The sequence below is a fragment of the Malania oleifera genome, chromosome 13, assembly GCF_029873635.1.
Source record: "Malania oleifera isolate guangnan ecotype guangnan chromosome 13, ASM2987363v1, whole genome shotgun sequence".
Taxonomy (NCBI): Eukaryota; Viridiplantae; Streptophyta; class Magnoliopsida; order Santalales; family Ximeniaceae; genus Malania; species Malania oleifera.
Window position 1 is genome coordinate 11,265,799 of NC_080429.1, and position 27,971 is coordinate 11,293,769.

General features: G+C 35.8%; 1 protein-coding gene across 3 annotated transcripts; it reads left to right on the forward strand.

The window, feature by feature from the left end:
• The first annotated feature begins 11,343 nt into the window (after positions 1-11,343).
• LOC131146533 (actin-depolymerizing factor 12-like) lies at positions 11,344-27,355 on the forward strand. Of its 3 annotated transcripts, XM_058096172.1 has the most exons (7): positions 11,344-12,005; positions 13,022-13,163; positions 13,523-13,614; positions 13,792-13,897; positions 22,885-22,998; positions 25,994-26,267; positions 27,031-27,355. In XM_058096172.1, the coding sequence occupies exons 1-7, from the start codon at positions 11,706-11,708 to the stop codon at positions 27,179-27,181; spliced, it is 1,179 nt and encodes a 392-aa protein (XP_057952155.1). In that variant the 5' UTR covers positions 11,344-11,705; the 3' UTR covers positions 27,182-27,355. The 3 variants fall into 3 exon arrangements, with proteins under 3 accessions (XP_057952155.1, XP_057952154.1, XP_057952153.1); XM_058096171.1 differs by lacking the exons at positions 11,344-12,005; positions 13,022-13,163; positions 22,885-22,998 and having other exon boundaries at positions 26,008-26,267; XM_058096170.1 differs by lacking the exons at positions 11,344-12,005; positions 13,022-13,163; positions 13,523-13,614; positions 13,792-13,897; positions 22,885-22,998 and adding an exon at positions 24,811-25,147 and having other exon boundaries at positions 26,008-26,267.
• Positions 27,356-27,971: the final 616 nt, after the last annotated feature.

Consider the following 27,971-nt stretch of genomic DNA (forward strand, 5'->3'; position numbering starts at 1 on the left):
TAGCGGTGCTACTTTCAGAAATACCAAATTTCTCACATCAAACTCCAATTTTTGGTAGCGAGAATCTGCATAGCTTTTCTGCCGACTTTGAGCTGCATTAATACGGTCTTTAATAAGTCAAACTTTATCATATGCTTGTTGCACTAATTTTGGTTCCAAAACTCGCCTCTTACCCCTTTCATCCCAGTAAAGTGGAGAAAGGCACCTCCTACCATATAGTACCTCATAAGGTGTCATCCCGATGCTGGCCTGATAACTGTTATTATACGCGAATTCTATCAGCGGCATATACTGGGTCCAACTACCCCCGAACTCCAACACATATGCTTGTAGCATATCCTCAAGTATCTGGATCGTCCTCTATGTCTGCCCATTAGTCTAAGGATGAAAAGTTGTGCTGAATGATAACTGAGACCCCAAAGCTTCCTACAAGCTCCTCCAAAATCGTGATGTAAATCGTGGGTCTTGGTTTGAAACTATGGATACAAGCACACCATGAGACTGAACTATCTCCTGTATGTATAACTATGTCAGTATGTTCATAATATAGCTAACTTTAATAGGAAGGAAGTGGGAAGTCTTCATTAGTCAATCTACAATCCCCAAAATGGCATTCTGTCCATATAGTGTCGGCGGTAATCCTGTGACGAAATCCATAGATATATGGTTCCACTTCCACTCAGAGATGTAGAGTAGCTATAACTGTCCTGCCAGTCTCTAGTGCTTAGCCTTTACCTGCTGACACGCCAAACACTGCTCCACAAATTCTATTATTTCCTTCTTCATACCACTCCACTATAATAACTCCGGAAGGTCCCAATACATCTTAGTGCTGTCAAGATGAACTGTGTAAAGGGATTGTGAACCTCCTCTAGAATAGCCTTCTTAATCCCAGCATTTATAGGAACGTATAGTCTGGTATGGAATCTCAGGGCTCCATCATCTAAAATAGTAAACTCCTCTCCTCGTCTGTCTTGCACTTTATCCATCAACTCTATCAGTTCTACGTCATTCCTCTGAGCAGCTCTAATCTTTTCTTGCAAAGTAGGCTATAACACTAAGTTGACAATAAATGCCTGGTGATCATTCTCTACTAGCTCCACACCAAGCCTCTGCAAGTATATTTGAATCGAATGTTGAATCTTCACTACTGACAATACAGCTCCTACTGATTTTCGGCTCAGCGCATCAGTCACCACGTCTGCTTTCCCTAGGTGGTAGTTGATAGTACAATCATAATCTTTAATGAGCTCTAGCCATCTTATCTGCCTCATATTCAGTTCTTTCTAGGTGAAGAAATAATTCAAACTTTTATGATCAGTGAAGATCTCACATCTTCCCTTATAAAGATAGTGCCTCTAAATCTTTAGAGCATAAACCATTGCAGCTAACTCTAAATCATGTATTGGGTAGTTCTTTTCATATTCTTTAAGCCACCGAGAAGCCTATGCAATAACTCTCCCGTGCTGCATTAACACGCATCCGAGTCCCTTTAGAATTGCATCACTATATATAACAAATCCATCCTCTCATGATGGAATAGATAACACTGGTGCGGAGACAAGCCGCTGTTTGAACTCCTAGAAACTCTGCTCACACTTGTCGTTCCATTCAAATCTTACATTTTCCTTTATGAGTCATGTCAATGGACCTGATAATTTGAAAAAACCATCTAAGCGTTGGTAGTACCCTGCTAGACTTAGAAAGCTCCTGACCTCCTGAACGTTTCCCGATCTCACCCAACTTACCACTGCTTCTATTTTACTCGGTCTACTAATATGTCGTCCCTCAAAATTACATGCCCAAGAAAAGTAACCCGCTTCAACCAAAATTTACATTTCTTGAACTTAACATATAACTTATTTTCCCTTAATACCTGCAATACCAGCCTGAGATGATTCTCGCTTTGAGTAGACCACTATATCATCAATAAATACCACAACAAACTAGTCTAAATACTGATAAAACACTCGATTCATTAGATCCATAAACACTGCTGGGGCATTAGTCAATCCGAACGACATTACCAAAAACTTGTAGTGCCCATACTTGGTTCGGAAAGTTGTCTTCAAAACATTCTCGGCTTTAACTTTCACCTGGTGATATATTAACCAAAGATCAATCTTGGAATAGACCTAGGTCCCCTGGAGTTGATCAAATAAATCGTCGATTTTGGGAAGAAGATATTTATTCTTAATTGTCACTTTATTTATTTCTCTATAATCAATGCACATCCTCATAGTCCTATCTTTCTTCTTTACAAATAGGACTGGTGCTCCCCAAGGCGACACTCTAGGTTTAATAAACCCTTTATCCGACAACTCCTAAAAGTGGTCTTTCAATTCTTTTAGTTCAGCTGGAACCATTCTGTAAGGTGCTTTAGATATTGGTGCTGATCCTAGTAGTAGATCCATGACAAATTCTATTTCTCGATCTGGTGGTAACCCAGGTAATTCTTCCAAAAAAACATCTGAAAATTCTTTGTCTACCGGAATATCAGCTTGTTTCAATTCTTCCTTCGACATTTCCTTTATATAGGAAATATACTCCTGGCAACCACTCTGAAGCAGCCTCCTCGCCTGAATAGCTGAAACCAGCTGTGGCGAGGCGCGCACATGTGATCCCATGAATTTGAATTCCTGCTCTCCCGGGGGTCTAAAAATCACTTCTTTTTAACGGCCATAAATGCTGGCGTAGTTAGCTGCCAATCAGTCCATACCCAATATTACATCAAACCCCTGTATATCTAACACCATGTGATCAGCTGGCAATACTTTCTCTTGAATGTCCACTTGATAGTTTTTAAGTACCCTCCTACATCTCACTATTAATCCAGTCGGTGTGACTAATTGATAACTCAACATCTAACATCTCTATCTCAGCCCCATATAGTTTGACATATCCCGACGACACAAAGGAATGGGTGGCACTTGTGTTAAATAATCAAGTTCAAATATTGTTTGGACTTAATTAATATCCTACAAATCTGAATATTTTTGGAAGGCACTGATGATGTGGAACATTAGAGAATGTTGGTGACTAAAAAATTTGTTGAATTTTTCATTAAGGTTGAGACTTGTTGGTTTTTGTTTGTCCCATATCAGTGGGAAGGTTGTTTGAAGTTTTTTGTTTGTCGCATTTTGGTAGGAAATGTTTTTTTGAACTTGAGGTTGAAGTTATATAAAGGGCTCACCTCTCCATTTGTAAAAACATCTCAAAGTTGTAACTTGTCTGAAAGTAGTGGATTGATCATCGATGCCCGAGGACATAGGTAATTCTGTACCGAACCTCATTAAATTCTTGTGTTGTTCTTTATTGTTGTCTTTTATTATTAGTTTCTGCATTGCTTTAGTTTTATATATTCAATAGCATTATGTAAAGACCCAAAAAATAATAACAATGAAAATTATAAAGGAAAAAGGAAAAGAAAAGAAAGAGAAAGAAAAGTAGAATATAAATTTTAAACGGGGCATCAACAAGGACTCATCCATGAACTTGTTATCTTCGTCGACGAATGTCCTTCTTGGTCTCATCGATGAGTACATGTGTCACGTCGACGAGGAGATACCAAGAGCAAGAATTTCAGACCATTAAGTATTCGTTGATGAACCTATTATCTTTGTCGACGAACTCCCTTTTGTGGTTTGTCGACGAGTACACCTATCTCATCGACGAGGCCACGTGGACAACTAACTCTATATAGGCTTAAAATCATTTTCTAGTGAAAAAAATATCTTTCCTTCACTCTCTCTCTTTTTTTTTTTACGTTTTGGCCTAGCCCCCTTCTTTTTTCGATTTCGACTCCGTTTTAGCCTGATTCGACGATTAGAAGTCAGCACGATGATCTAGGGGTGATTCCCTGCAAGTTGACAAGAGCAGATTGTTGATTTAGGGTACTTGAGCATCACTCCAAAATCACGGTAAGGAAGCTATTTTTGAGTTTTTCTAATTATTTAAGGAATATGGGTTAAGGAATGTTAAATAAAGAATGTTTTGGGGTTAATGTGACTGGATTAGGATTTATATATATATATATATATATATATAGGGGTTTTGCATGTACGCTGCAGGCGCAGAATAGGATCCTTGAGGGCGTTTCCTTAGGAAATGAGGTAAGAGGGATAAATAGTTGATTGTATGATGTTTCATTGATTAAATGGAGTATGTGGGTCTGGATGTGAATGTGATAGTATTCTGGGGGGGATACGTGATTTCAGGGTTTTTGAGTTCCGTACGCCGCGGGCGTGAGTATAGTATTTTTGCAAGCCTCTCAATAATCAGGTAAGAAGAATAAATTAAGCCAGATAATTTTTATAATTTTATCAATTAAAGTATAACATGTGTTTATGGGATTTGAATTTTACATTTGTTATATGTTTGTGAAATTTCAGAAATTTTGGGATACAAGAAAGTTTTACAAATGATATATATTATTTTTATATAGCAGGAAAGTACAATTTTTCCCGTACATATTATAGTATAAGAGTTTCAATTAAATTGTGTGGAATAAGAAATAACATATTGTAAAGCCCCGACCCGCCATGTGGGCTCGGGGTGCTACTTTAGTGTCGTCTGTGTACCTGATACCATAATCATTGCACAATTGCAGTGGAAATAAATAAAATATTCTCCATACACCATTACCAAAGTTCTATGATACTAATATACATTAGAGTTTCCCAATGCTCATAATACAAACCATAGGACAATACTAAGACTAACTCAGTCCATACACCCATATTACATACTCAAGGGTTTCAAACTCAACTTAAATACAGTAGAGTTCTTACTGACACTCACAAAAATCTAACTGACTATTAACCCGCCCCGGAGTCCGCTAATCTCGACCTCGAGATGGTCCTAAAAAGATAATTTGTATATTGGGGTGAGACACTTCTCAATAGGCAGATTAAGTCAACATCAATGTGTGGTCAACATGCATTAGGTGTTTATAGAGAACATCCATCCTTCATTTAATTGAAAATAGCATTTATTACAATGTACTCACTTTATAGTGTTGAAAATATTTATCTCGATTCCATGGTATAAATAGTTCAGTAAATAACTAGTATCATTTACATAAATCTACAGATATCCATAAAAGACACTCCTTGGGACTAAACACCATTTACTTCCCACATAGTACGTGTTGTGCGGCCTGAAGGTTGAACTATGCCTGAGGTGATCAACCCAGACAAAGTCAAATCATACGTCTACATCTAACTTCGAGGACGTAGACATCTGCAACTCGCTTGCGAGATTCTGATTGCCCTCCCACATCCTGAAAGTCTGAACTTCCAGGGAAGGTACACCCTCTACTGAGGCTAATCGGCTGAGACCACCCTACACTTTCATCCAGAACAGTGTGGGCATACATGGCCAAATACTGAATCTCTAGCAACGGTACTGTGCTCATAACATAACTGGATCTCAGGGTTCCTAAAACATATCATGCAATTTAAGTAATAAAAATTGTATTTCCACTCATTTCATATAAAGTCTGTCATGTTATAAAACTACCCCCCCGGCCATCATATACCTTTCAGCTTACAACCGCTATATCAAATCCCGGGCCTTGCGGCCGTCATATAAAACTTGGCTCATAGCCACTATATCAAATCCTGACCCTCGCGGTCATCATATAAAACTCCCTGTGTTTTCACAAATAGTTCCAGTATTTACAAACAGTTCCATAAACTCAGTTATATAATAACCCTAAAATATTATCCATTCGCCACACGATTTCAGTATATAGTATTTCCCATTTATAACGTTAAACCAAACTTTCCACCGTTCATTTTTACTCAAAATACCATATCATATGTCCTAGGTTTGAAATATCCATTTTGAAGGGTTGGTTTTTTAAATGACAATTGAAAACATAAATATACAAATATATAGCATTTTAATCGGTTCCATTTTAGTAAAACTCCTGACTTAACTTAATCCCCTTACCTGACTTACTAGAAAGCCTTCTGAAACCCTAGATCCACGACCTAAGGTGTTCAAAGCTCAAAACACTAAAATAAAATTTCCCCAAATTAATCATCCCAACCCACAAAATACTTATCATTAAACATTCCCTAGGCCCCCTATGCTCCAAATTAACAATAAAACTCCAAAATACCTACTTACCCTGATTTTGGAGTGGTTCCTGGAAAGACCCCGCTCAAAAATCTACTCCGCTAGACTTGTAGAGAATTTCCCCTAGATCCTCGTGGTAACTTCCGATCATCGAATTTGACGATAAACGACAAAGAATCGTAGAGAGAGAGTGAGGGGTGCCAATTATACAGAGAGAGAGAGAGAGAGAGAGAGAGAGAGAGAGAGAGAGAGAGAGAGAGAGAGAGAGAAATTATGATTTCTTAACCATTAAGCAACTAAAATTTCTATTTATAGGCCGTTGACTCGGCCAACTTCATCAACGAAATGGTGCCTCCGTCGACAAACTGTAAAAGGATGTTCGTCGACGAAAGATTGGGTTCGTCGACAAACATGAAGCCTGAAATTTCTCTCAGCATTTCCTCGTCGACGACGCCTGAACTTCATCGATGAAATGCAGAGGGACTTTGTCGACGAAAACAGGGAGTTCGTCGATGAATCGTACTGCTTGACCTTTAAAATTTTCCTTACTTCTTCTCTTATTTTATTTCCTTTATTTTTTCGGGTTCGAGTTTGTACACATATATAGTATAGAGATTTAATACAGAAATTTGTATAGCTTTTACAAAACCATGACTTTATAGTTTGTACAGAACCATGATTTACAGTTATTACAAAACCATGATATGCAATTATTATAGAGTTATAATTTACAATTATTATATAGAATCATGGTTATTTTAGTCTATACAGAATCATGGTAAAACAGTAGAATACAGACATAGTATTATATAGTTTTAGATCCTTGATGGACCAAAACATATTACAGAGCACGGTACCGTAGCTAATACAATATAGATAGTGCAACCAAACGTCTCAAATAAAGTGTGGAATGACAGTTGATTGTGCTCAAAGGAGAGATGAGGAGCTCCCTAGCAGTCAGGACTAGGTTGAGGAGGCCAATCGTACTACATGGGTTTACAGTTTGACTTAGCTTGGTAGGCAACTAGAGTTAAGTCCAGCCCACGGGCCACACAACCTTAGCATGCAGTGTAACGACCCAAAATTTCTATCCATTTTTTTTTTCCTATTATCTATCATGCTATAAAACATAATCTATGATACCCTGTAAGTAAACTTCTATCATCATCACGGCTCAGAGTGGGTAGCGTGGCAACCTGTGCATTTCCTGTATATCACCTATGCAATAGGAAAATATAAATATCCAAAACATAACCCTTAAATATACAATACCAGAGTACTACAAACTCGCCTATATTTATATATACAATCATATACATCAATTCCCAAAAATCCCTAAATACTGTGGGCTCTACTATCTGGCTCAAGACTCACCCTAAAACTATGCCGACTCAGCTATCTCCTCTATCTCTGAGCTGGCCCTGCATGCCTCTCTGGGTTACCTGAAATATTTATAATGTTGGGGTGAGACACCTCTCAGTAAGGAGAAAATATGTTATTACCAATGTGTGACATATGAGTCTGTACATAAATAATAACCTTTAATTAAAATTGTAAATAGGATATTATGTAAAAAGTATCAGTATAACAATCCACATCTATGCCTTTTAAAATACATTATTTTCTGAATTATCTACTCAATCGTAGTTCTATCTATAATCAGTAATCTCTGTTTTCTATGAATGCTATAATACATACATGACTCTGAAAACCTCCCCTAGATAATTGTATGTCATGATTTAACCGCTCATAACTGGGTTGTGCGGCTCATAGGCAGGGCTAGACACTTGTTGGCCCTCCAATGTCAGCCTAACTATATGCATCTGTATATGCCTCTAGCATGAAAGGCCCCACACCACCTGGTCTAGACGCCAGGGAGTCCTCTACCCTACATATGGCACAATCGGTTGTACCATACTTTATCCAAGACGTATGGTTGCACTGTCTACACTGTATAGCTACGGTACCGTGCTCTGAAAACTACTCTGTTCTATCAAGGTCTGATACTATATAATACTATTTCTATATAAGATTTATCTGTTTTACCATGATTCTGTATCATTTGTATTAACCATGGCACTGTAAATCTCTGTAATTCTGTATAATCTGTATTTCTGAATACTTTGTATTTCTATATGTCATGGTTCAATGCTCTATATATCATGGTTGTATAAAACATTCTGTATAATCATGGTACTACAAAACTCTATAATTACATGATTCTGTCTAATGCTGTATAAACATGGTTCTGTAAAATACTGTATATTGCAATTCTGTATAACCACGTAAACTATAATTCTATAAAACTCTGTATAGCCGTAATTTTGTAAATAAAACTGTATTTCATAACTCTGTAAAAACTATATAATCATAAGTCTGTAAATTTGTATAAAATTCTGTAAATATTCTAGTATTTTCCTCATGCCACACAATTAAATAAAACTCTATAAATATCTACTACAATACTGTATAGTTTTCATGCTTTATTTAGTTTAAAACCATACTCTGTAACTCATATTCAAATACTATGCTATATTGATAAAATTTCTAAATTATCTGGCATAACATATTTTTCCTTACTTGATTATCTGAGTTCTATTTATTATTTCTCTATCTCACGCCTACAATGTTCGTAATTCCAAACCTATATATATATATTCCTGTCAATCAACTAAATATCCAGAATAATTATCATTCCCACATTTCTAAACTATGAACTATTTATCATTTACCTGGATTCCTGAGATAATACCCACGGGGCTTCTCAATCTATGCCTGAAGTGTTTGGAACCCCGAACCCTAAAATTATAACACCCTAGTTTAATCATCCCAAACGTTAGTATATCAATATTTAATACACAATCTGGGCTCATAAAAGCCTACTAACTAAATAAACTTTAAATAACCCACTTACCCTAATTTTGGGATGATGTCAGAACTCCTCAAACTAAAATTCTGCTCCGACTAAGTTGTAGAGAATCTCCCCATGATCATCGTGGTAGCTTCTGATCATCAAAATGGGAAGAAATGGAGCCAAATTTGTAGAGAGAAGGAGGAGAAACCGAGGGTAGAGAGAGAAAATAAGAGAGAGAGAGAGAGAGAGAGAGAGAGAGAGAGAGAGAGAGAGAGAGAGAGAGAGATTTCATGCTGAATCTCGATTTCAGCATATTTATAGGTGACTTGACACGTGGCCTCGTCAACGAGCCACATGTACTTGTCGACGAACCGAAGAAGGGAGTTTGTCGATGAAGGTGAAGAGCTCGTCGAAGAACTAATGGGTGACGAGGCCATGTGTACTTGTCGACGAACCGAAGAAGGGAGTTTGTCGATGAAGGTGAAGAGCTCATCGAAGAACTAATGGGTCTAAAGTACCCCACCTTTGTCGATGAACCGATGGGTCTGAAGTACCCCCCTCGGTATCTCTTCGTCGACGAACGCTGAAACTCGTCCACAAAAACTACATGGGAGTTTGTCGACGAAACCAGGGCATTCGTCGACGAATCCTGCTTTAATCCCCTTTTAATTTTATTTCTCTTCATTATTTAATTACTATTATTTTTCAGGTCTCTACATGCGAGATTAATTCATGCATACAGTTATCCATCTAGGGAAGTTTTCATAGTTATATAAATAAATGTATATGGTTTTATAGAGAACATGAACTATCTACTATAGTGAAAAGTATGTTCAAATAGAAAATTTATTTTAAAAGGCATAAGTGTGAGTTATGATATGTTTTACTTTGAAATGTTATCACAGTTATAGTTGAATTATTAATTATGTTATTAAAGTAAAACTCATTTGCCATACACTGGTTGTAATTTATTTCGTCTTACTGAGAGGTGTCTCACCCCAGAATTCTAAACTTTTTAGGTGATCCAGATAGGCGTGAGGAGCGAGTTCCGAAATTGAGGGGACTTTAGTACTGTCCTCGTTGAAGGGTAAGTGTTGTATTAGGAGATGTATTTTGAGTAGTCCCTAGAAGTTTTTATGGATGTAGAGGGAGATGTATATGTATGTTTTGGGAAATACTAAAACTCTGGTATTGTAAATAAGGTTAATGTATTTTTATGTTTTCAGCTGCATAGGTGGTATGTTTTGTGAACAGGTATCCTCAGTACAACTTGAGGTCCGAGACGTTATAGTGGATAGATATTATTTTAGGTAACAAGTTTATAAAAAAAAATTGGTAATAATTTTGGGGTCGTTACACATTAATTGTAGTATTGGTGTTTGACACAAGTGGGGTGACCCGACACTACACTTCTTGTCCTTGAGTTAAATAATAATTAATAAATATAGTTAGAATAGTAAAAATGCATAAGGATACAAGTCAAAATATATATTATAAAATGTAAATTAGTTATTATTACTTTATTTAATTATTATATTTTTAAATTTAATTTTAATACTTCAAGACCAATTTTATTGTAAGTATAGATTGAAGAATGAAATTGGGATTTTCAAGTTTAATTTGTGAAATTGGGATTTTCAAGTTTAATTTGTGTGAATTATGTATATAGAGTTTTTTATTTTTTTAAATTCACACAAATTCAAATTCAAATCTCAACATCCATGATTTTAAATATATTTTATATAAATTTTTTAAAAATGAAAATAAGTTGTCTTTTTTTTTTTTGTGATTATTTAAAATATAAAAATAAAATCTAAAAGATTGTTTACACATTTAGACAAACTTTTTATTTTGTACTTTCTTTAATGTCAATTTAAAAGTTTTTAAATAAATTATACTTTCTATATTTTTTTATAAAAAATAAACACTAAAAATTTTAAAAATATTTTTCACAGTTCAAATATGCCCTAAAATTTTGAGACACTTCTTTATTTCAAGCGCCCATTCATTTTGGTACAACTTTTAGTAAAAATTAAATTTAAATTTAGCATTCATGAGGGTGGGCATGGTTCGGTTAACCGAACCAGTAACCAAATCGAAGTTATGGTTCATTAGAAAATGTGAACAGAAATTGAACCATTTAAAACAGTTAATTGAAATTTGATTAACTAATTTTTAGACCAATAATCAATGGTTAACCAAACCAACCATTAAATATAATTTAAAATTTTAAAGGTAGTAAAAATAATATTCTTTTCTTTCATAATAATCAATATGTAAATTAAAAATATTTAAAATAAAATTTAAGTAAGGATGTTAGATTAATACAAAACTTTTTATTTTATATTATTAAAATTTTATGTAATATCATATATAATATGTATTTTATATGTCGATTTGATTAATCATGACTTTTGAATGCGTCGAATCAAAATCGAACTGATAATCGAAAAGTTTAAGAATTTTGAACCGAAATCAAACTGAAAAATTGATTAATCGATTTTTCAGTTCGTTTGGTTCGGTTTTGCAGTTTTTCTTGCCCACCCCTAAGCGCCCAGCAACAAATTGTGCCCTAGTTCCCTAATTCTAAATTCGACATTGTCCGGGTGTTCGACCTCTCTCTCTCTCTCTCTCTCTCTCTCTCTCTCTTCGAATCCTTTTCTGTTCTTCTGCATCTTTCGAGCTTCCTCGAATCCACAGGCCCTCGGCCTCAGCTTCAGCTTCGAACTCTGAAACTCTCTTTCCTATTCGCAGTCGCAAGAATAAGATGGTGAACAAAAGACAGAAACTAGCTCGCAAGCGGTTCAAAGAAGCCAATCCTGAACTGTTCCCGAAACCAGAGCCCACACCCCCAAAAGACCCAAACAAGAAGAAGAAGAAAAAGAGGGGCACTTTCAAGCGCATAAGAAAAGAGTCTATAGGACCCGAGAAATCTAAAAAATCAGCCTTCAGAAAGCACCCTCTTAGGGTTCCTGGTATGCGGCCTGGTGAGAGCTGCTACATCTGCAAAGCCAAGGACCATATTGCCAAGCATTGCCCTGAGAAAGCTCAGTGGGAGAAGAATAAGGTTTGTTTTTTCTTCCCTTTTTGTTTTGTTTTCACTTGATGTCAATTACTTCAAACATTTCTTGGTTTTGCTTATCATGGTTTTCCAGTAATTGAAAAAAATGGGGAATTTGTTGAGTTTCCGGTAGGTATTGGGAAGGAAAATATTGAGGTGATGACTAAAACGCAATAGTCCAAATAATCATTCTTTTTATTTAAATCAATGTTTAGTAGCATAACCAATTACCAAAATTCAGAAGTAATCAATAATCAATAACACAAATCAGTCCCATACACACAAAGAGGACATTGAGGCTTGCATGCAAAATCTTCCGGGGCTAAGGGAAAAACCATAAGACCGAACTCTGCTTTCAGTCTTTTATTATACTAAAATGGTATGTTACAATAATTATTTCTAGTTGAAACTAGAGGCACACAACAATTCTTGGTAGCCGATACAATTTGAGTCATCACCAACAAGTTAGAATTGAAAGAGAGTTCGAAAATGGAAAGGTCTCACCCAAGACCAGCTACAGATAGCTTCCATTCACAGTCACACCATCCATAATAAAGAAGGATGAGTTACAAATATGCTGTTAAAATTTGAGTTCAATTGGTCAAGGGATCACTTTGATCTTCATGCTCTAGATCAAGCTAAGTTAGCTAGCTGTGCAGACGCCTTGAATCCAAAATTTGCAATATTTTTTTCTCCATTACTCCTTGGCTCCCTACTCCTCAAGATGTGCATGGACCTAAACCTTGTGCCAACAATTGGTACCAGTTTAATTGATTTTGCTTCTCCAGAAATGACTATTTATAGTGCAAAGCAAGTCATGACTAGCCAATAAATGTAAAATTTTATTGCATGAACCAACCAAATGAGCAACCATCAAGTATAAATATATTACTCTTTGACTTGGGCATGGATTTTTCCGGGGCATGGACTGAGACATCCAAGTGGACCACTTCATGTAGGCTCCTGGCTATATAGTTAAATGTTGTACTGATGCTCTGTGTTGTGTTTTGTGTTGTTTGCAGATATGTTTGCTTTGCCGGCACCGTGGGCACACTCTCAAGAATTGTCCTAACAAAGGCGATGAAGCTGCAGATAAGAAATTGTGTTTTAATTGTGGGCAAACTGGACATTCTCTGTCAGCTTGTCCCCAGCCTCTTGAAGATGGTAGTTTACTTTGGATTTGATTTTTCTATATACTTGCTTTTATGTTTGGGTGGTGCATGTTCATGAGAGCATTAAAATTCATAAAATTTTAGTGCCCTCCTAGAAAATTTCCTATTATTATTATTGGGCAGTGATGTGCTAATGGTCATTTGCAGTTTGCACGAAATAATTGTTAAAGTAGGAGTAATCTTCACAATATCTCAGTTTTCAACTTAATGGTTTCCAAACTTTCCATTCTTATTGGCATGAAAATGTTACTTTTCTACTCAAAAGTGATCCATCTGCTTTTAACTTCTTGTTCAAAATTTTGGCATCGTACTGTTTGTTTTGTTTTCATTATATTCCATATGGTTGTGCAGGGGGGTCAAAATTTGCTACTTGCTTTATCTGCAGTGAAAAAGGACACTTAAGTAAAAACTGTCCCAAAAACTCACATGGGGTTTATCCTAAGGTATCTTTGTACAATCATTTTGATTTATGTTATCTATGGACTTTGTTAAAAAATGAGCCAGGGCCACTGTAGCATTAGCAGTATTTATAGATGCTAACTAATCCATACTTTTCGCAGTATATCACTTTGTGGTTGTTAGTTTAGTCTGACATGTTTTGAGATGTGGCTTTTTAACAGGGTGGTTGTTGTAAAACTTGTGGAGAAGTAACACATTTGGCAAAAGATTGTCCTAACAAAGGAAGCAAGAATTTTGCTGCTGCTGCTAATGGAGTGGGGAATGCATGTAAGTAATTATTATTATTATTATTTCTTTTTCACTTAGTTTGGTGTCTAATCTCTGACATCATAATAGTGTCAGGGGGTACACCACTAAAATTTGAATTGCTGTCTACCTACGAATTTGTCTTTCATGTGGTCTTAGGGAATAGGGATTGTTTAATACCACTTATAGGAAAGTACTTATCTGAAAAGTACTTATCTAAAAGTAGTTTGAGATTACTTACTATAAGTACTTTTTCAGATAAGTACTTTTTTAAGAAAAATATTTTTTCAGTAAATATTTGTTTTTTCCTAAAAAAGGTATTTTGAAAAAGTACTTATTTAGGTGTAGACCAAGCAATTCTCATTGACACAAGTAATTTTCATAATAAATACCTATTTTTTAAAGATGTTTTAAACAGGGACTTAATGCTAGATAATCAATGTTCATCAATGTTTGGGTTGTTTGATAAAATTTTCTATATTGTTCTACCTAGTTTCTAGGCTTGATTGTGGAAGTGGATTATACCGTATCTAAAATGGAGATAGAACTTAAAGGTTGCATTGAAATTTAAAAAAAAAAAAAGAAACAACAAAAGTAAAAAAGAAAAAGAAAAGACTCTACCTCATTGAAGTAAGGTAATAAAGTAGACTAGAATTCAATGAAACACAAAGCTGGAAGAAAGCTCCAAAACATGGAGCTTTATCTTAAATAGCATTTGAATACCTAGATTTGAATTTGGGATTTAAATTTCTAAGAAGTCAGCATTTGAGATGGCAAGTACTTCTCATACCACTTCTTCGAAGTCCAAATGTTTCAAATGCATGTACTTGGGCTGTAAATCTGAGGAGCTTTCTAAAATTGTTCTCTGAGTTGTAAATAGGTATTTCAAAATAACACACATATATTAATCTAAAAAAAAGTAACACTTGGTTTTATGCCTGGGAGATCTACCAGAGAAGCCATATATCTTTTAAGAAGTTTAATAGAAAAGTTTAGGAAAAAAAAGATGGACTGTGCATATGGTATTTATTGACTTAGAGAAAGCATATAATAGGATACCTAGGGAAGTTCTATGGTGGGTTTTAGAAAAAAAGAGTGTATGTTAGTAGGTATACTGATGTCATTAAGGATATGTAAGATGGAGCAATGACTAGTGTAAGAACTATAGATGGAGAAATTAGAAAATTTCCAATTACCATAGGTGTACATCAAGGATATGTTTTGAGCCCTTATCTTTCTGCTTTAGTGATGGATCAACTGACGAAGAGTATTCAAAAGGAGGTTCCATGGTGTATGTTGTTTGCAGATGATATTGTATCAAGTAATGAAACTAGGGATGAAGTAGAGGCTGAGTTAGAATTATGGAGAGAAACTTTAGAATTTCGAGACTTTAGGATAAGTAGAAATAAGACAAAATATATGAAATGTAATTTCAGTAATGGTAGGAGGAATATTGGAGACAAAGTTAAACTTGATGATGAAGAAATAAATAACACTTGTAGATTTCAATACCTTTGATCTATTGTGCAAGTTGAAGGAGAAACTTAAATTGATGTAATGCATAGAGTTAAAGCAGGTTGGGTAAAATGGAGAAGTGCTTGATTGTGGAAGTGGATTATACCATATCTAAAATGGAGATAGAACTTAAAGGTTGCATTGAAATTTAAAAAAAAAAAAAGAAACAACAAAAGTGAAAAAGAAAAAGAAGAGACTCTACTTCATTGAAGTAAGGTAATAAAGTAGACTAGGATTCAATGAAACACAAAGCTGGAAGAAAGCTCCATAACATGGAGCTTTTTCTTAAATAGCATTTGAATACCTAGATTTGAATTTGGGATTTAAATTTCTAAGAAGTCAGCATTTGAGATGGCAAGTACTTCTCATACCACTTCTTCCAAGTCCAAATGTTTCAAATGCATGTACTTGGGCTGTAAATCTGAGGAGCTTTCTAAAATTGTTCTCTGAGTTGTAAATAGGTATTTCAAAATAACACACACATATGTAATCTAAAAAAAGTAACACTTGGTTTTATGCTTGGGAGATCTACCAGAGAAGCCATATATCTTTTAAGAAGTTTAATAGATGGAGAAATTAGAGAATTTCCAATCACCATAGATGTACATCAAGGATCTGCTTTGAGCCCTTCTTTTTGCTTTAGTGATGGATCATCTGACTAAGAGTATTCAAAAGGAGTTTCCATGGTGTATGTTGTTTGCAGATGATATTGTATTAATTGATGAAATTAGGGATGGAATAGAGGCTGAATTAGAATTATGGAGAGAAGCTTTGGAATTTAGAGTCTCTAAGATAAGTAGAAATAAGATATAATATATGTAATGTAATTTCAGTAATGGTAGGAGGAATATTGGAGACAAAGTTAATCTTGATGATGATGAAATAAATAACGCTTGTAGATTTCGATACCTTGGATCTATTGTGCAAGCTGAAGGAGAAATTGAAGATGATGTAATGCATTAAAGCAGGTTGGGTAAAATGGAGAAGTGATTGATTGTGGAAGTGGATTATAACATATCTAAAATGGAGATAGAGTTTAAAGGTTGCATTGAAATTCCAAAAAAGAGAAACAACAAAATTAAAAAAGAAAAAGAAAAGACTCTGCTTCTTTGAACTAAGGTGATAAAGTAGATTAGGATTCAATGAAACACAAAGCTGGAAGAAAGCTCCATAACATGGAGCTTTATCTTAAATAGCATTTGAATACCTAGATTTGAATTTGGGATTTAAATTTCTAAGAAGTCAGCATTTATCACCTTAGCAAGTACTTCTCATACCACTTCTTCCAAGTCCAAATGTTTCAAATGCATGTACTTGGGCTGTAAATCTGAGTAGCTTTCTAAAATTGTTCTTTGAGTTGTAAATAGGTATTTCAAAATAACACACATATATGTAATATAAAAAAAAGTAACACTTGGTTTTATGCCTGGGAGATCTACCATGGAAGCTATATATCTTTTAAGAAGTTTAATGGAAAAGTTTAGGAAAAAGAAGATGGACCGTGCATATGGTATTTTTTGACTTAGAGAAAGCATATGATAGGATACTTAGGGAAGTTCTATGGTGGGTTTTAGGAAAAAAAGGTGTATGTAGTAGGTATACTGATGTCATTAAGGATATGTACGATGGAGCAATGACTAGTGTAAGAACTTTAGATGGAGAAATTAGAGAATTTCCAATCACCATAGGTGTACATCAAGGATCTGCTTTGAGCCCTTATCTTTTTGCTTTAGTGATGGACCAATTGATTAAGAGTATTCAAAAGGAGGTTCCATGGTGTATGTTGTTTGCAGATGATATTGTATTAATTGATAAAACTAGGGATGGAGTAGAGGCTGAGTTAGAATTATGGAGAGAAGCTTTGGAATTTAGAGGCTTTACGATAAATAGAAATAAGACAGAATATATGAAATGTAATTTCAGTAATGGTAGGAGGAATATTGGAGACAAAGTTAAACTTGATGATGAAGAAATAAATAGCACTTGTAGATTTCGATACCTTGGATCTATTGTGCAAGCTGAAGGAAAAATTTAAGATGATGTAATGCATAAAGTTAAAGCAAGTTGGGTAGAATGGAGAAGTGCTTCAAGTGTGCTTTGTGATCGTAGAATACCCTTAAAATTAGAAGAAAAGTTTTATAGGACAGCTATAAGACCATCTATGCATTTGGATCAAAATGTTGGGTGACAAAGAAACAAAATATCCAAAAAGTAAAAGTTGTCGAGATGAGAATGCTTACATGGATGAGTGGTATAACACTGAAAGATACATTGAGGAATGAACATATTCGCGGTAAGTTGAGTGTAGCTCTTATAGAAGATAAGATAAGATAAGGGAGGGATGACTAAGATGGTATGGACACTTACAACGTAGGCCACATACTGCGCCAGTATGGAAAAGTGAGTTAGTTACTATGGGGGGCACTAAAAGGGGTAGGGGTAGACCTAAAATAACTTGGAAGGAGATAGTGAATAAGAATTTAATATCCCTGAATCCGTCAAAAGAAATGGTCCAAGATCACATAAATTGGCGAAAAACGATTCGTATAGCCGACCCCACCTAATGGGACTTGAGGCTTGGTTTTGTTATTGTTTATTGTTGTGGTTTTTTTTTTTTTTGATGGAAACATAAGAAGTTTATTAATAGATTAAGAATATAAGCAAGGGGAAGAAGACATTCCCCTAACAAAATCCGGGACAGACCAGAGAGAATACAAAAATAGAAGAAGAAGAAAAAGAAAACAAACAAAAAACTCCCTGCACACAGTATCAAGCCAACAAATATCGCCAATCATGCTGGATATCCGAAAAGCTCACTCCTTTAAAATTCCCATATCCAACACGCCAAAGTGATGCCATGTAATGAATATTCTCCTAAACCAGCAAAACAATTAACTTCTTCTCCAAAAAGTTAGACTCATTACGTTCCAACCATAGCCCCCATATCAGTGCGAAGAAAGCACATTTTAATAGTGCTGCCCCATCCTTTCTCCTTCCAAAACCATAAGACAAAACTGCCAAAATATCCTCAGCCGTCTTTGGACAGGCCAAACCATCACTCAAAAAAGTGAGTGTCGTCATTGGTCTCCCTTTTTGAAACAAGTTATTGGTATTGGTTCTATTAAGCACAACCAACCAGATAAAAACCTTGATTTTTGGGGGACTTTGGCCTTCCATGAAGTATTAGAGAGGAAAAGAAGAATCTGATCGAGTCAACAATTTACTAATTGGTTTGCAAGAATACATTCCCATATGATCCAAGGACCAGGAACAACTATCTGCTTTCAAAGAATTACAACAATTATTCATTCAAAAAGACTAACAAAGAGGATAACTTTTCCGTCTCCTTTTTGATTAAGGGGCCTCCGAAAACGAGAATCCCACAAGCAAAGCACCACTCGAGTCTACAGCAAAAGAAGAAATGGTGCTATTCTACTTTGAGCTCAAAAGAAGAGGAAAAGAGGTGGGTAGAACAACATTCCCCAACCAAAGGTCTTTCCAAAAACAAATATCATAACTCTTGCCCAACTCAAACTTAATATGGGGAATAAGGAGGGGATAAATATGAGAGATAGACTTCCACCGGCTTTCAAAGAACATCTAGATACCAAATTTTGGTATCCACCATTCTCATCTGGCCCCAACTTGCTTTTAATAACTCTTATGCCAAAGGGAAGAGTCCTTTAGGGAAAATCATCAATGCCATTTAGCCAAGAGATCAGCGTTTTTAGACCCCAAATTTCCAAGACCCAATGACTCTTTTGTTTTGACCTGCACATTACCTTCTATTCATGGTCTTAAATTTCCATGAAATTGTCAAAAGTTTCGTCGAAATTTCTGATTTTCGTCACCCTCAAAATTGAAATGGCAGTCGATTTCCGTCTTGCATAATTTTTGTCGAAATCTCAACGAATCATCCAAAATTTATCGAAATCTCAAAATTTTAGCGAAACTTGTCGAAATTTTAACTATATGATGAAATTTCGTCATAAGTCAAATGAGAAATTTAGGAGTGAAGTGAAATTTTTATCTTAATTTATTTTATTTGTTTTATCAAAACAAAAGATTATTGCAAGTGTTTTTAAAACTTATATTATTATGTGTGTTAACCATTTCTAAAGTTTTGCAAAGAATTCCATGATTTACTACTAAATTTCGTTATTTTTTCAAATCGAAATCGAAATTTCCGTACTTTTGGAGCTTTGAAATTTGAGTCGAAATCGAAATTTAAAACCTTGCTTCTAGTTGACCAAATGATCCTTGTAACTATCGACCCTAGATCACAGGAAGTCTCAAAATTTTCTCAATCTTGCTAGCAACCTCCACTTAATCTTAGAAGTAGATAGATAAAACAATGGGATACTAGAAAGACAAGCTTGAATGAGAGTAATTCTAAGCACCTTGGTAGCTTGCAAGGATCATAACCTTGAGGCCCTGGATTCCGGAATTACTAAATAAGGGACTATAGAGGCGCATTCAAACATCACAAACAATGTGACTGAGAGCCCTCACAGCTAGGCAAATCCCTACTTGGACCAAGACATAACTTTTACTTGTTCAAATAAGCATTATTGATAGCTTCCTTTTTTTTGGTTACGCCGGGTGTCCTGGGATCATTGGGTGCCACCCCCTCCTTCAGACTACTTATAGCTTCCTTGTTCGCAGACAAAGTGGATTCAAAATTGTCTTTCATTCCAAGGCATAACTGTATCCATATTTAGGTCCAAATACCAAATTCAAACAATCCAATGACTTTTTTTTTCTTTCTTTCATATTGCAGTGCAGAATGCAAGATGAAATCTTATTGGGAACTGTCCATATCTGATTCATCCTTCGGATTCATATCACATCTCGAGAGCCTCCTTCCATCCATCTAGATGCTTAGCCACACTCTCCACGGCCTAATCCCAAAAGCTAGCAGATATAGAATTACCCCCAAAGGGACCCCTAAATAGGACAAAGGCCAGTCCAACAACCTATACCCTGCCTCTAAAGACAAACCCTAACATGCCCATCAGACACATTAGTAGCAGCAAACCCACTCTTCCCCATATTATTTTGTCAATTAGGTTTAGTTATGCCTATAAGAAAACATGGAATTGAAATGGATTTTCTGAACATAAACTCGTGGAGTTTCTTCCTCATGATAATGCAAATTGACTTGCATTTTGGTTCAATTACATCTATTCAAGGATAGACCAATTGGGCGGTGCACGTATGCAAACACAGCACAAATAGACATGCGTATTTTGTGCCATGTATGGACACACAGTTATTCCATGTGATGCTTTAGAAATCTTCATTTAAACAACTTTTCTGCTCATTCAGGATTGTTGTAGCTTGTTCGCTGCATTCTTTAGCCTCTAATAACAAAAATAGCGTGTGTTTTGGTCTATTGAATCTTATAGAATGTTTGAGCTTGTTCTTAGCATTTGAACATTTGAAAATTTCACTGAGATAGCCTAATTAAATTGTAGCAACAAATGTAGTTTCCATTCTCAAAAATGGAAATAATCCAGAATATGTGTTTGCAGTCAAATTTGAGGTCAAAGTAGAAATGTAGGATGGTATTTTGACAGTCATCTTTAGAGTTTTTTCCCATATTATTATTATTTTATAATAAAATATTTAAAAATACTTTGTTTGGGAAAAATTTTCCCTTTTTAAGGCTTACGTAATCTTGCAGGACCATCCTGCAAGATTTAAAAGGCAGGGACATTCGTGTGGTGACACATGGCGGCCAAATCTTGCAGGACCATCCTGCGAGATTTGAATGGGCGTGTTCAAAGCGGAGATGAGGGTGGTGCCGTTGTTGATGACTTGGAGTTTGGGAGGACATGGAGGCTGAGCACCTTTTTTATGACAGCGAGGGAGTATTGCTGGCCGGTAATGGCGGACATGGCGGCATTGTTGAGGGCGAGGATGGTGATGGTCTGGTGGCTATTGATCTTGTCGTCAAGCTTCGTCTGGGATTAATTTCACGAATTAAAAAAATTTCAGGAGCTTTGATCGTTGATCTGCCTTGGAGAATGCAGAGGAACAATGGCAAGTAGAAACCTTTCTCTGCAATGGCTCTCTCTTCCTCCTTTGACGGCGTCTTCGGGCTCTCTCAGGCTCCCTAATACTGTATTTTACAAATTGTTTTTTGTCCCCTTCTATCTTTTACATCCACAGTAATCATAACATTCCTCCCGGCAAGGGGAAAACCTTAAAGCTACTCTAAGTAACAAAAAAGAAAAAATTAGGAGAAAGCAAACCAATATATATCATTTCAAAACATTTCCGTGAGTGGAAATAGCAAGGTCCGGGAGAAAAACAATCCCATGAGATTTGCTCTGACACTGCTGCTGCCGAGCCCAGCGCCATCGCAGCTGCCGGCGACACTGTCTCCAACTCCCTGAAATGGCCAACCTGCCCTGCCCATACCAAAGCCCATATCCTCAAGGGGCGTTGGAAGTCAAGGGAGGCTGTGGCAGTGGCAGAGGAGGAGGAGGGTGCGCATACGGTGTGGGAGAGCTTGGCGTTCTTGCGGGTGCCGCCGTGGGTCCAGTAGCGGCGGCAGGACTTGCAAAAATGACGGGGCTGGGAGAAGTTGTAGTTGTTGTAGTAGCAGAACTTGGTGTTGGTGGAGTCGCAGCGGGGGCAGGGGAGGTGTTCTTGCTCCAGCGGAGGAGGGCCCGCCGTAGTGGGTTTTCTGGGTCAGCGGTCGCCGGTGTCTGAGGGCATATTTGGCCGCGAATGGTAGTGATTGGGTTGGTGTGCGTTGGATTAATTTGGAATTAAGGGATTGGGGTGGAAGGAGGAATATAACTTGATCTGTGGAGAATTGAAGAAGATGATTGAAGATGAAGATGAATGAGGAGAGGGAGGTGGATTCAATTGGGTCGTTTGGGAGGGTTTTTTGGGTGGGGGGGGGGGGGTGGTTTATGGAGAGAGAGATGGGCAAGGGGTATAGCTCTGGCCACATAGACATATTTTGTGTTGGGCAAGGGTTATATGGAGTTCCAGAGAGTGAGACAGCTTTACAGGCTTACAATATTCGGTTCTGGTGTGCATCAATGCATGCTTACATTTCAGTCGGCTAATCTCGAATGATGCGAGATTTGGCCGTCATGCATCACCACACAAATATCCTGCCTGTCTGTTTAATTTTGGAGGATCATCCTGCGAGATTATGTGAGCCTTAAAATGAAAAAAATTTTCTCAAAGTATTTTTAAATAATTATTATAAAATAGAAAAAAACTCGTCATTACATGTGGCTGCTTTTCCTACTCTTCGCTGGCATTCTTGTTTGGGTAGCACGTAGGCCTCAAGATTTCCTTTCGTCATGATTCTAGCATTGGGACTTTCTTGTCTGACATGAAAATTCTACAGTTTACTAAAAAAGTTGCATCACCATATCAATAATCAAGTGATGCCTTTTTATTCATTTTATTTATTTTTTTTTGATTCATCTGATGTTACTCAATTTTACGCCTTATTTATATTTCAGCAGTCAATTGGGAAGAAAGGCCAAGAGGACAGGTGACAAAGTTTGTAAGCGGAGACGATCTAGATGATGACTTTATTACAGACGATACTTATAAAAGTAAGAACGAAACATATAATAATAACAATGATGAGAGCTCAGAGTCAAAACCCAATCTTTTGTCTGATTCGAAATCCACCCTTACAAAACCGAAGAAGAAAAAGGGCCCCACTGTTGTCAAATTTGTAGGCTAATGGCTCCTTTTTTTCTTTTTCTTTTTCTTTTTCTTTGTTTTGTTATGCGGGAGCAGGTTGATAACTTGTGTGTGGAGAGTATATAGAGGCTGTGATTCATGTGATAAATCGTAATCATGTTGTTCTGGGATATACAACCTTATTTTTGATTATGAAAAAAATCATTCTTTTCTGCTTTGTTCGTTATGTTTTCCAGCCGCATGGCTGGTGTTATTGTGGTCGTGGATTTGAAGGTCTTATTTTGAGGATATTTCTGTTTGGTGGAAAAGGATTTGTAACTTGTGTGGTCTATCAAAATCAAATTAAGGGTTTGTTTGATCAAGGATTTTGATGGGCAAAGGAAAGGAAAATTAACATGAATAGTGTATTTGATATATTTATTATTATCATTTTTTTTAATTTTTTTGATAGCCAAACATGAGAAATTAGGTTCTTATATATATATATATATATATATATTTTTCCTTTCCTTCATATTTTCCAAAATGGGGCCTAAGGGTTTATTGAATTGAGGTGGGAAAATATGCAAGTTTTCCATGATTCTGGCTTCCAAGCTCAATTAGGTGTCAGAAAATTTTTTGGGGACTCTACTCATTTAAATAGTCAAGTCCCTTATTACGCTTGCATGATGATGGTCTTAACCCTTTATCTTGGGAGTTTGGAGAATCGTTGAAGTTGGATTTATGTAGGTAGTTTTATTCTATTGCAAAGTTTGAAATTCATGTTCTTAAACATAACCTTATGCACTCATTCTATCAGGTGCTTTTTTGAGGCTGCAAATTTTGGCCTTTCTTTTAAGTTCAAATAATTTGGAGAGTAAATATTTTGTCTGCAAAATAACATTGAACCCATGGAATGTGAAAAATGGAATTAAAAAAATGCATAATCCTCTTTGAAGGGGATTTGATACTTATTTTTGAGGTATTAGGGGGCTAGTTTTGCTGTGGAAAATAACTCTTACATTTTTAATTTTAGTTTTTGATGTAATTACAAAAATAACATCTTAATTTTTTTTGATATTTCTATTAAAAAATTCTTAAAAAAAAAACGTTTTTCATGTTTGGAGTTTTTCATATAAATGTTTGGAAAATAATAAATAATGCCGTATATATATATATATATATATATATTTTACTTTTATTATTATTATTATTTTTAATCTTGCTTTTATAGTCATTCCCAGATGTTTCCAGGAAAGTTAATAGAGCTGTTGATTATCTTGCTAATTTAGGACACTCCTTAAATTGATTGTGGTTGTATTGGTTAACTTCAAGAATATTTTATTTGGGTTTTCTCTAATCAAACCTCAAATAAACAAAAGGAAGAAAGGGATAAATTTTTTACCGAAGCAACCACTGTTTGGTAAGCTATTAATTCATGAATTTACTTTTTATTAAATAAATTAGAATGACTTTTCCTTAAATTTGATAAAAAGATAAGTATCTTTCATGAAATTTTAAAAATTTTATTGACCTCGACAAATATATTAAACATTTGATTTTTAAGACTGTCAAATATAAGAAGACTTCTGTGTATTTTTTGGCAAACTTCAGCGCATGTAATAAAAAATTTCAGGAAAGGTTCTTAAAAATTTTAAAATCTCAGGATGAAGAGACCCCAGTAAATTAATATTCAAATAAAAATTAAATTTCATTTTTATGAAAAGAGCCTAAAAATGAAATAAAGAAGTTCGGGTTTTGGGAGGCAAAATATGGAAGGTAGTTGCAGACGCAATGGAACGTGGCGACGAGAGAGTGTTTGCTGTGAACATGATCAGACCACGAAAACTGCAAATGGGGGAGTTCACGAGTCACCGCCCTTTATTTTCTTCCTCAAAAATCTCTTCTTCCCCGCGTTTTCCTCTTCCCCAAAAACCCACACCTCTCATTCTCTTCCCAATAACACAGCACAAGATCCATCTCTCTTCCTCTCCTCTCCTCTCCCATTCTTTGTTCCTTTTTCTTTTTGTTTCCCTCCCCCTCTCATCCATTTTCCTTTCGCACGCCTCCTATCTCCAGCTCTGGAACAACATGGTACGTTTGCCCTTCCTCCTTCTCTGTAGGATCTTTGGTTTCTTTGATTTTATTGTAATGGGTGGCGATGGAAAAGAATGCTTTGACCATAATCAAGGGAAAAAAAACAGGTGTTATCATACATGATTTGTCTAAAAATGTTGATTCTGTTGTTGGTTTCCTTTCATATGGAGCTGGGTATGTATTTGTTTTTCTGGATCAAATCTGCACTTTGATTACACGACATTTCTCATTTTGTTCTCCTTTTGTTTTCAATAACCTTTCATCAAATTCAGGGCATGTGTTTCTTTTTCCTTTCCTTTTGTATGGCCTGGGAATTTCTTAGTATAATGTTTTTGGTATGAAAATGCTGGTATTTCATTGATAGCAAGTGTTATAATTTTATGAGATGGAAGTTGAATGCTCTTAAAAAGACTGACTTGATGATTTGGAAGAAATCCCAGTTACCAAAAATAAAATAAAGAGAGAGAGGGATCCACAGTTTGGAAAATTCTTTTTAAAATGTGTGAACTTGAAATCTACAAATCATTGAACAATTTCTTTTAGAACATTTTCTGGTAGGGAGAAGGCTAACCCTGAAAAAAGAAAAAATTATTTGCTACACTTTAAATGCCCTCGGTGGGAGGAATGCAATTTAGAAACTTTAATTTCTCCTTGATGAATTTTATGGATTGATTGGGTTCAAAACTTTAAATCCTAGATCCAAACCCTCTTATGTATTATACTATTATATATTGGGTTTTGTTCAAATCCATGCTCCAACTGCAAATAAATAGGCAACAACCATTTCTATTAGAAATTTTGTGATTTAAGCTTTGGCTTTTTATACGCTTGTTTTGGTAATTGAAACTATTGCGCAGGCGAACTCGGCGTCTGGAATGGCTGTGGACGATGAGTGTAAACTCAAATTCTTGGATCTAAAAGCAAAGAGGAGCTATCGCTACATTGTTTTCAAGATTGAGAATCAAAAGGTGATGGTGGAGAAGCTGGGAACACCTGAAGAAAGCTATGATAACTTCACTGATTCACTGCCCCCTAATGAGTGCCGCTATGCGGTCTATGACTTCGATTTCACAACTGATGAAAACTGCCAAAAAAGCAAGATTTTCTTCATTGCATGGTAATTTTTAGTGATTATTTGAGTTGGATAATTTTTCGAGTTCTCTTTTCTCATCTTTAAAATTTTTGCTCTCAAAAATAATTTTCTAGTAACTGCATAAGTGCATATTCATTGGAAAGGTGGTTTTCTTTGCTATTAAATCTTAACTTTGAATTGCTATAGTCAAAATATATAGACCACTTCAGGCTTTTATTTGTTGATTTCAATTCATCTCCTCTCCCTTTCTCTGCAATTGGTTTGTGTTGGTGGAAGAATTCATGTGATGCATTAATCATTGCCAGATGAATCTGAGTTCACGGGATAACTATGATTTTTTCTCTCTCTCTCTCTCTCTCTCTCTCTCTTTTAATTTAATTATTATATTGAAAGCATAATTGCAGTGGCCCTACATTTCAGGGTGCATTTGCATGACCCACAAAATGAATTATACCAATGCATTTTTTGCTGTCACTTGAGGATGGCTGGCTTTTCGTTCTTTGTTGGTGATTCACAACATTGGTGTTTATCTTCTGGTGCTTTGTCATACGCATGGTTCATTTGGTTTCCATGTGTTTTTGTGCAATAACACCGATAGACACACACACATGTTGGTTTGATCTTCAACCATACCTTGGTTCTCTTTGGTTAGAGTATAAAAGGTTTACGCCTTTCATTTTCACATAAATGGTTTATATTGCTGCAAAGTGAAATGACACATACTTTTGATTCGTGATCACCAATCAAATTTTGTTCCATTGATTGAACTTACTGCTAATTATTATAGGTCACCCGATATATCTAAGGTGCGAATGAAGATGGTCTATGCCAGCTCCAAGGATAGATTCAAGAGGGAATTGGATGGCATTCAAGTTGAGTTGCAAGCGACAGATCCCAGTGAAATGAGCCTCGACATTGTAAAAGGGCGAGCACTTTAAGAACTTTTATTTCTCCTCCTTTATCTACAGACTTTCCTTCCCATTACAATATCAGTTTCTTATTTTTTTCCCCTGAAGTTTTCAATTTTTGTGCGAGGATTTTGTTTCAAACCCATCTGGTGAAATGTAATACTATGAATCCTTTTGTTATGTAAACTGTTCCCTTATGCCAAATTATATTTGCTGCGGCACATGCCTAACTGTGCTTAATCTCAAGTCACTTTCATGCACATATGCAACTGATCAAAGCAAGACGATAGATATAGCTATTGTCTATTGCCTCAAAAAGGTTAGCTGTTTAACTATGATATATAAATTTAGAGTAAAAGTATGGATCCAGTGTTAGTTGGAAAACAATTGATATCTAGGGATTACTTGTTATCCCCTTGGTGCAATTATCTTTGCACATAACTTCACATTGGAAAGAAAACTCCCTGTTGCAGCCCATTTTGCACATATTCATGCAACCACTTTCTAAGCCTTGACTAACTTCAACAGTGCTACTACACTCAGAAGCGCCCAAGCAATCGTCTGCTGAAACTGCTTTAAAGATCAACATTATCGACGGCATGCTAATAAGCACTGCGGTAGAAACTTGATTACCAGCCATCTTTATAAGCCCTCTGTTCCATTGAGAACAAGTAATCTCCTAGTCTTGGTAAGGGTTTATCACAAAAGGCTTAGCAAAAGAAAAATATTTATATGAAACAATGAAGAATTAAGGAAAACTGTTTGGTAGGAATGTGATGTACTTTGATCTAAGGACTTCCAATACTTTGTTTTTACTACC